Source organism: Odontomachus brunneus, unplaced genomic scaffold (genome assembly GCF_010583005.1).
Source record: "Odontomachus brunneus isolate Ranch 3 - 2012 unplaced genomic scaffold, Obru_v1 Obru_scaffold_075, whole genome shotgun sequence".
NCBI lineage: Eukaryota > Metazoa > Arthropoda > Insecta > Hymenoptera > Formicidae > Odontomachus > Odontomachus brunneus.
In genome coordinates, this window is record NW_022639525.1 from 1,256,677 (window position 1) to 1,266,320 (window position 9,644).

The 9,644-nt window shown below is 34.1% G+C and overlaps 1 protein-coding gene across 1 annotated transcript in view; it reads left to right on the forward strand.

Moving 5' to 3' along the window:
• LOC116847182 (transient-receptor-potential-like protein) overlaps window positions 1-9,371 on the forward strand; it is a 25,671-nt gene extending 16,300 nt beyond the window's left edge. Inside the window, exons 8-17 of the mRNA XM_032821909.1 lie at window positions 2,256-2,540; window positions 3,056-3,246; window positions 3,908-3,990; window positions 4,094-4,215; window positions 4,287-4,474; window positions 5,321-5,511; window positions 5,815-6,014; window positions 6,096-6,380; window positions 7,158-7,287; window positions 8,365-9,371. Coding sequence (XP_032677800.1) covers window positions 2,256-2,540; window positions 3,056-3,246; window positions 3,908-3,990; window positions 4,094-4,215; window positions 4,287-4,474; window positions 5,321-5,511; window positions 5,815-6,014; window positions 6,096-6,380; window positions 7,158-7,287; window positions 8,365-8,825 — 2,136 coding nt within the window. The 3' untranslated portion in view covers window positions 8,826-9,371. The remainder of the gene's footprint in view (window positions 1-2,255; window positions 2,541-3,055; window positions 3,247-3,907; window positions 3,991-4,093; window positions 4,216-4,286; window positions 4,475-5,320; window positions 5,512-5,814; window positions 6,015-6,095; window positions 6,381-7,157; window positions 7,288-8,364) is intronic.
• The last annotated feature ends 273 nt before the right edge of the window (window positions 9,372-9,644 follow it).

Below are 9,644 nucleotides of genomic sequence, written 5' to 3' on the forward strand. Positions count from 1 at the left end.
TTAAGCCTAGAACAACTCAGAACAAAAAGATCTCGGTTGGAACAAAAAAGATAGTCTAAGTTTACTCATGGTCCGATAGACTGTTTGTCAAAAAATATTTTTTTCATTTTTTGGACTTATAATTCAACTTACAGATTTGTCCTTTTGAAACAATGTTTGGAATAACTAGAACAATCTATTGCGACATCAGAATGTTTGATTTTCGAAAAGTGGGGTGCCAGCTCAAAAAATCATTTTTTTTGTTTTATTCGAAAATCGTTTCGAATGAAGCAGTATCACTTTGGAACAATGTGGTACAAAGTCAGAACAACTTTCAAAATTATAAATTTCAAAAAGTGGGGTCAACTTTATGTAACTTGAGTGGTTTTGTAACTTGAGTGGAAAAAAAATGTCATATTTTTTGCAGTTCTGATACTCTCTTGAAAAGTTCTAGAGCTCTTTGCAACAATTTTAAATAGTTCCGGTCATTAAATACAAAAAAAAAGACTTTCAAAAAAAGGTGCGCTAAGTTCTCGCAGCGCACCTAATCAAAAAAACTATTTAAATTAACTATTTCTTTAGAGTTCCGGTTTGTTTTACAATAGTTCTAGAGTTCTATATCATATATAACAATAGTTTTAAAGAAATAGTTGATTTTACTGATTAAGTGCGCTTCGAGAACTTAGCGCACCTTTTTTTAAAAGTCTATTTTTTCGTATATAATGACCGGAATTATTGAAAAGTGTTGCAAAGAGCTCTAGAACTTTTCAAGAGAGTATCAGAACTGCAAAAAAAATGGCACCTTTTGAAATATGGTGCGCCAAGTCTTGGTACATTTTGAATGGCACATTTTGAAAAATGTAACTTCATACACTCAACGTTTCATGAACATTATAATTCATTTTGTCAGGAACAACCTGACATCGACGAAAGTAAATTTCTTGAAACATTAGAAACGAATTCATAAAAGATATGGATCAAATTTAAAAACCAAATTTTATCCTGATTTCATTTTCACTTATATTTCATCTTCACTTATAGCTGTACATTTTAATCTAAACATATTCAATCGTGATCTCTTTTGAAAATCGGGAACAAATTTTGTTTCCATAATTGTTGAGTTAATTTTGTGAAACATTCTTTATCTAAGATAATTCTTCTAAGATAAATCTTTTATTTTGATGATTATTCCACAATTCTTTATACTTATTTCTAAAATTAAATATTATTACATAAATATTATTATATGTTGTAACAATATATATATTTATAATTTCTATATATATAATAATACACATTATATGGTAAAAGAGTCTTCAACCATGTCCAGTGTCTTCATCCATAATTGTGAAGAGTTTAGCACTTTAATCACAATTGAAATATAAAAACAGGAAACGCAATGCGGAAAAGATCTTTTCGCACATACAGAGTGTCTTTGCAGGACAACCTTCTGAGTTCTCGTGGAGTACCGATAGTACAGATTAAGATGAACATTAAAAGTTCTATACCTCTTTGCAATATTCGTAATAATTATCAAGAAGACATTAATTAAAGAAAATCTGTGAATAATCGCAAGAGATATGGTACACTGAGAGAAAAATTATCTTAAAATCAACAAATATTTCCTTGGTGGGTGCCATTAACATATTTACTTAAATCTATATTCTCTTTACTTAAATCAAATATTGTTTACTTGATTTAAATAAACAATATTTGATTTAAGTAAAGAGAATATAGATTTAAGTAAATATGTTAATGGCACCCACCAAGGAAATATTTGTTGATTTTAAGATAATTTTTATCTCTGTGTAGATGAGCTACCGTGACGACATTTGCCATCATGTGCTTGTATTAGCTCAAACTGAACAAAAAAATTCTTTATCTTTTTCCTAATAGGCTTTTCTATAAACTTTGTAGATTTTTATTAATTAGACAACATTAATATATCATCACGTGCAACCATCCACTAATCTTCTTTAATTAATAATTATTAATCTACAAAGTTATTAGGAAAATGATAGAGGACTTTTTTGTTCAGTTCGATGTACAAGCACACGATGGCAGATATCGTCAGTACAGCTTATCTACCATATCTCGCGTGATCATTCACAAATTTTCTTTAATTAATATCTCGATAATTATTGCGAATAATTATTGCACAAAACAGTGTAGGACTTTTATGTTCACTTCAATTCAAATTTATATTCACGAGAGCTTCGAAGCTTCTAGGACACTATGTAATTCTTCTAGTAATTGACAGTTTCGCGAATTTTAAGGTGTACGTGGACGGTCTGAGGGGTTACTTGCGGGACATGTGGAATTTCATTGACTTTACGAGAAACATGCTGTATCTAGCGACCGGTATTCTCCGACTAGCGGCTTATCTTCAGCAACGCTCCGAAATACGAATAGATCCATCTGCTGCATTGATACCAAGAGAGAACTGGGGCGACTTCGATCCGCAACTGATCGCAGAAGGTCTCTTCGCAGCCGCAAATGTCTTCAGCGCTTTGAAGCTTGTCCATCTCTTCAGTATCAATCCGCACTTAGGACCTCTTCAGGTATCATGTTTGAATAGTCAACTCCAACGCTTTACCATTTTATGTTTTGAAATCAATGAAATCGTGATTCATCGATATCAAGGTTGCTTATAATTAATTACTTTCTTTAATTAGGTATGATGTTTAAATAATGATTAATGTGAGCCAATTCACTCAATTGAAAATTTTACCGTTTAATTAACAATTGATTTCAACAAATCAAGTCAAAACTATATTTCGCGATTTCTGTATTTACAAATATCATTTTTTGTTACCGGTTATACAAGATTTTCTTAAATCACTTTTTTTATCCGCTATTTAAAAAACCCAATTCACTCCAAACAATTTTTAACTTATCTTAACTTATTTTAACTTATCTTAACTTTTCTTATCCTAAAAAATATCACGTAACGCTCGTGCATGTAAATGAGAAATTACCTAAGTATTGATGTAATTAATAACAACGTGAATATTTTTAACACTTTATATTTTGGCACTCGTTGAGAAAGACACTGTATCTCGTAATTTCTGTCTAGATATCACTGGGCAGAATGGTGATCGACATCGTGAAGTTCTTTTTCATCTACACCTTGGTATTATTTGCCTTCGCTTGCGGCTTGAATCAGCTACTGTGGTATTTTGCGGAATTGGAGAGGCAGAAGTGTTACAGTGGAATGTCGGATCCCTCCTGGGATGCCGGCAGTGACGCCTGCTTAAGATGGAGAAGGTGAATGGAATAATCGAATTGCCAGACACGAATGAAAGACGTATTTGTCTTCCCTGCCTTTTGGACCGAGTTTCCGATAGACGTATCTCTATCATCTAATAATCATAAAAAAATAACAGACCGCATACTCTTTCAGTCCTGTAATATTAGTGATTAGAGTAATGAATTGTTGATCAAAGTAGCACAGTTTCGATAATACATATAATAAATTTGTCGGAAAGATATATATATATGAAAATTGTTTTTCCTTTAAAAAGCTTCTTGAAGTTCAGATGACTCCTAAAATTCTGCTGCTACACTTGATTTTAATTTTTCAATATTTCCAAATTCTAAAGGGCTACGACACATGTTCAGTTTATATTTTAATATATTAAATAATATACTAAACAAAATATTTATATATTTTAATTTAATATATGAGAATTAAGCTTGTATTTTACATAAAATGGATAAGTAAAAATCGCTAATTATTTAAGAATATATAGAATCAGAAAAGATTGATCCGACTACTTAAAGCAACAAAGTGTCAAGTAAACTAAACGTTGAAAAATTGTAGTCTATAGTAATGAGAACTCTCAAAGTTGGTTAATATTGTCGGTTTAATAAGGTTTAAAGTGCCTCATGACGACTTTTCAACAAATTTTGCATGAAATTTCTTTAGATTCAGCAACCTGTTCGAATCGTGTCAGAGTCTCTTTTGGGCCAGTTTTGGCATGGTTGGCATCGAGACCTTCGAACTTACCGGTACGATTGTAATACACACAAATATGAGAACAATATTCACCTTTCGACATCCATCAACAGGGAATTTCTAAACTGCCTTACTTACTATCTATGTTACTTTCAGGAATCAAATCGTACACTCGATTCTGGGGTTTGCTAATGTTCGGATCGTACTCCGTGATCAACGTGATTGTCCTACTAAATCTGCTGATTGCTATGATGAGTAACAGCTACGCCGTTATTGAGGTAACACCGCAACTCGAATGATATTCGTGACCTGAATTATCCCATCCACGATCGCGTTGTTGATACGGTAGGAACACTCCGACACCGAGTGGAAATTCGCGCGAACGAAGCTGTGGATGAGTTATTTCGAGGACACCGGCACCCTGCCGCCGCCCTTTAACATCTTTCCGCCGCCAAAGCTGCTCTTTCGGTTATGCGGCCTACGGAAAAAGCCTATCGGTAGGCGTAGCAGCCAACGTCGACGAGCACGTGAACACAAGTAAGTAATGTTTGCTGATATCTAGATGAAACTATCTAAGTGGTCATTTAAATGGAGAAATCTCGAAACATCTCACCTATATCTAAATGGTAAAGACAAATAACATTTTCATCGGCATCTTAGACGAAAAATGTGTCATCTTATCTAAAAAAAAATTTAAGATGTTTATGATACAACATCCAACAGTAGAATTTGTTACCTAGAATTTTTAGACATTTCCTGTAAAGACCTTTTCTTTGAAAAATAGATATTTTATACGCTATAAATATAACTGCACTTGAAAACAAGTCTATTTTTAGCAGTAGCGAAGATAAGGATTTCTTTCATGAGAGAGATATTATGAAAAAAATGATGTTGTTAGCAAATAGTCAGTCATTATCAACAGTAATATCGAAACACTCGAATAAAATATTTATTGTCACAAACAGTGAAATTTTTACTGTTACATAATACACACATATATGTATGTACACAAAGAGAGAGAGAGAGAGAGAGAGAGAGAGAGAGAGAGAGAGAGAGAAAGAGAGGAAGAAAGAAAGACAGAAGTGTTTAGTATTCACGACTGTATAACTACATGGTAGAATAGTTATAGTCATATACACATGCAGGAGGATCTTTTTTATAATAAATATTATTTAGTATACTGTTAGTGATATCAAAATTTATAGATGTATTGTTATTACTATTTCTTTGTTAGAACTACAAGATATAGTCGTCAAACGACTTAGTAAGATTAGTTTTGTCTTCTCAGTGCACACGAAACTTGCTGAGCAGTCAATATGTTAATAACACGGTATTAAGAACTTAATTATATGGAATTCTTTTGGTATTTCTTCGTGTTATCAGATATGGAGCTGTTATGAGAGCCCTGATATGGCGTTACGTTGTGAACGCACATAGCGAACACGAGATGGAACCCGTCACCGAAGACGACGTCCACGAACTCAAGTCTGACTTGTCCTCTTGGAGATGCGAGCTTCTGGACATCCTGCATAGGAACGGCATGGACATCGGCGACATTGATATGAAAGAAAAAAGTGAGTGCTTCCGTGTAGATACTGACTCTCTATTAATCGTGGAAAATGTCAAAAAGGAAAGCTTAAAACAGACCTAGCCAATCCATAACTCACAGCATTTTTTTACATTCTACCATATGATTTTTATATCACTGGCTATATCTGTGGGAGATTACTGGACCATTGGACTTTGTGTAGTTAGTAAAATATCGACTAATAAATCGCAACAAATAATGTAGCGGGCTATAGATTGATTAGGGCCGCTTAGACGCCAGAAATGTAAAATTCTCTTATAAAATTTAAATTCACTTATGAACTGTATAGCTATACTCGGTAAGAAAATGAAGATCTGGGAGAGAAGGCTGATGAAAGACTTCCAAGTAGCGGGTCCCGTGAATCCAAGTGACACCGATCTTCAGGAAGAGATGTCTCTCCAGCAACCTGAGGATGAGAACAACATTGAGAGATGGAAGAGAATCGCGAGACTAGCCGTCTTGACTTCGGCCGAGCATCGTTGGAGTCAGGTGTGATATCTCTGCTCTGCGTTTCGTCAAGAGAAACGAGATTGCTTCGATGATTATTAAATTTACCGTCGCGTTTGACAGGTGGTGAGGAGTGCAGTCAAGAGTTCTCAGATCGGCAAAAGCAACAGCAGAGCATCGCTACAGAATCAACAGAGCCTAAAGAAAGCTATGGAAGAGGCAAAGCGTTTGACACAGAAGAACCTGCTACCGCCTATCGTGCCGGTTCAATTACCGGAGACCACAGCGGCGACGATACTACATGTTCTGCACGATATCGTCGAGACTGACAACGATGCTAAATCTCCAGAGTCTTTTGGCGGTGGAGTTAACACTCAAGTCTCCCAAGTTTTTGAATCCATGCTTCAGGTATAACATTTTTTAATGAATTTTCGCGCAAATTTATAACAAATATTACAAAGAAAGAAAACATATAGTTAATCTTATTCTAAAATTATTTATTTATTCATATATTAATTATTCATATATATGTGTGTATATATGTTAATTTTATTCATATATTATCAATTATGGATATTTTCGAAACCAGCTACATTTATTTATTGTTCTTACGGAAAAGAAATAATAGTAATATGTGTGTGCATACAAGGTCGTTATACTAATGATAATAACTGTAACACTAATAATAGTAGCAGTTGCTACTATTAATACTAATATAAATACTATTATTAACAAATTAATAGTTATTACTGTTAACAAAAACGATTATGCTAACTGCAATTACTCCACTATACGATTATAGCCTGAAATGAGAAATGCTTTTTCTCAGTATGCTTGCCACTAGATAAGTCATTCACTATTTTTTGTGTGAATATCGGAATGCATTGTCTTGTCCAATGAAAAAATTTGTTTTATAATAGGAGAATTCTTCCATGTTTTGAACAAGACGAATATGTTCCGGATCAATAATTAACTGATTGTCCGAGGAGTTTTGTGCGTTTTAGCGCTTACGTTGTAATGATCTTCATATTATCACAAGTATTCAAAAATTATAAAGTATCGTATAATTTATTTAAGTTTTTACTGTGAAAATCACCACCTGTGGCAAGTGTTAAAGGTTAAATTAGAAATCATCAACTTTCTCTATTTTTTTATTTTTTAAATTTTCTCTTATTTTATACACAGTCAAAACCTACATCCTCGGTCAATTTTGTCGACGAGACTACTATGAAAGCGCCGTTGTTACCACTTCGTACATCGCCACCGCGAGTGATCAAACGAAAAGCACCTGCTCCTAGCAATCAACCATCAACCGGTAATCATACTATTTTCCTACAAAGTATGGATCCTTCGAGCACGCACACATGTCCCGCTATAAATATTTTACTATATATATATAGCGTTTTTTCTTTTTTATTAGTAATCATTTTTAGTAAAAAACAATTTTTTTTTAATTAATTTATATGCAAACAAATTACCGATTTTTCTGAAATTAAATTTGTATTAGTTAAAAACCAAATATATCTTGAAATATCTTTAATTATTTTATAATGCATTATACACACGATAACTACAGGCACAAAGAAACATAAAAAAGATATAAATCTGCCTCGATCAAAACGGAATAAAAATTGGTTTTTGATTAATTTAGTTTTTCCAATATCTACGTACATAGATATCTTATATTTAAAAAATAAGTAAATAAAGGAAAGAAAGGAATATTAAATCTTGACGTATTTCGATAAACTGTAATGAGGATCGGCGTATGCATATAATTCGTACTATATATCAATATTAATAATTGAGTAGAAATCAAAATATGTGCTATAACTACTTATAATTCGAATTAAATCAAATTTTCTATTGTTCAAAGTAGCGCTAATTGAGGCTTGTCTATATAAAAACCTGCGATGCAGCAATTAAATAAAATATTATTTGAGTAAGCAAATTGATAGCAGAGTGCGCGCAGATTGGCAGCAAATTTGATCAGAATTCCATATCAAAACTATAAACATCTGTATCCGCATTCAGCTCGTGTTTTGACGTCAGAGCCTGCTGATAGGCAATGCGAGCAGATTATCAGCAGAAATCGCGCAAATTCTGTCGCGCAACAGTCAGCTCAGTTTCTGCTACCAGTCTGCCATCAGATCGTTATAAGCTCTGCTCGGTTTCTGCCGCCAATCTGTTCGTCAGCAGGCTGTCATATTTCTGGCAACAGTTTGACAACATAATCAGATATAACAAATCCTGTGTTGGATCTGCTGTCTTTCTGCCATCAAAAATTTGTAGCAGACTGTTCAAAATCTGTTTGAGTAGGTTTAACTGAGTAAATTTAGGATACGTTAGATTCGATATTAGCTTCATGAGTAACACGACTTTATCGTTCTCTCAGGGCAATCATCAACTTCTCAGCTATCGACTATGCTACTTTCGACCACTGCGAGCACTACTTCCGCAATTGCTGGTTCTACCGCGACTGCTTCTATATCTGCGACTACTGCTGCTGGTACAACCACAACTGCCATTACCACAGTTGCCTCTACTACGGTAGCTTCTATTACTGCGAAGTCCACTACTGTTTCTAAGTCCACCACTACGAAAGCTGCTTCTGTTACCGTGAAGTCCACGGAAAGTCAAAGCAAATCTTCTATTATTGCGAGCGCGCCTGTAGCCAGCATCAAAGACGGCAGTAGTTCAGTCAGATCGCGTCCGAAAGTTTCACTCAGCCCTAAGCTTCCAACTATTCCGTCGTTGACTGTTACTTCGAGCTCAGAAAGTAATAAGAACGATGATAGCGAGAAGCTCGTCGACATTACGCCGAGCAGCAAATTGTCGAGAGCAGGATGGCTTTAGACATACAGCTGCGAATAAACATTAAGACATTAACGGAATCCTGTTGCTATAGCAATAAAGTTTAGAAGTTAAGAAAAACATATACTACAATAAATTTGTTAATTTATTATCGCTAAAGATAATTCAAAAGTAAGATCAAAGATTGATCTTTGATAATGTCAACTTCATTGTTTTTAATGATTATTAATATTAAAATTCACGTATCCACACAGCATATATCATTCGTATACTCTATATATTGATACCGAATAAAAAATATAAAAATATGGTTAACACGCACGGAAGCAAATTCTACTGTTGGATTATTGAGTGTCATAAATTAAGACACCAGAGACTGCAAATTTCCCATTTTTATAACTTATTAAGGTGTGGTTCAGTATATCCAAGTAGCAAAATGACGTTAAACGACATATTAATAATGCTCTAACGTTAAGAATATAGCATTAATATATTTTCAGATTTTTATATATTTTCAGATGACATCCTACTACCTATATACGAGGGTGGTCTGAAAAGTTTCCGACCTAACAAAGATACAAGTCATTTTTTCTGAAAATTGTTTTTTATTTTTCAACATAGTCTCCTTGTAAATCTACACACTTCTCCCAGCGATGCTCCCATCTCTGTAACCCGTCGAAATAGTACTCGGCGTTTTTCTCTGCAAAATAATTGTTCACGAAGGTGATTGCCTCTTCATTTGACGAAAATCTCTGTCCTCCGAGCGCAATTTTTAGATGAGGGAACAAAAAGAAGTCGCTTGGGGCTAGATCTGGTGAGTAAGGTGGATGGTCAAGCAGTTCAAACCGTAATTCGTGGATT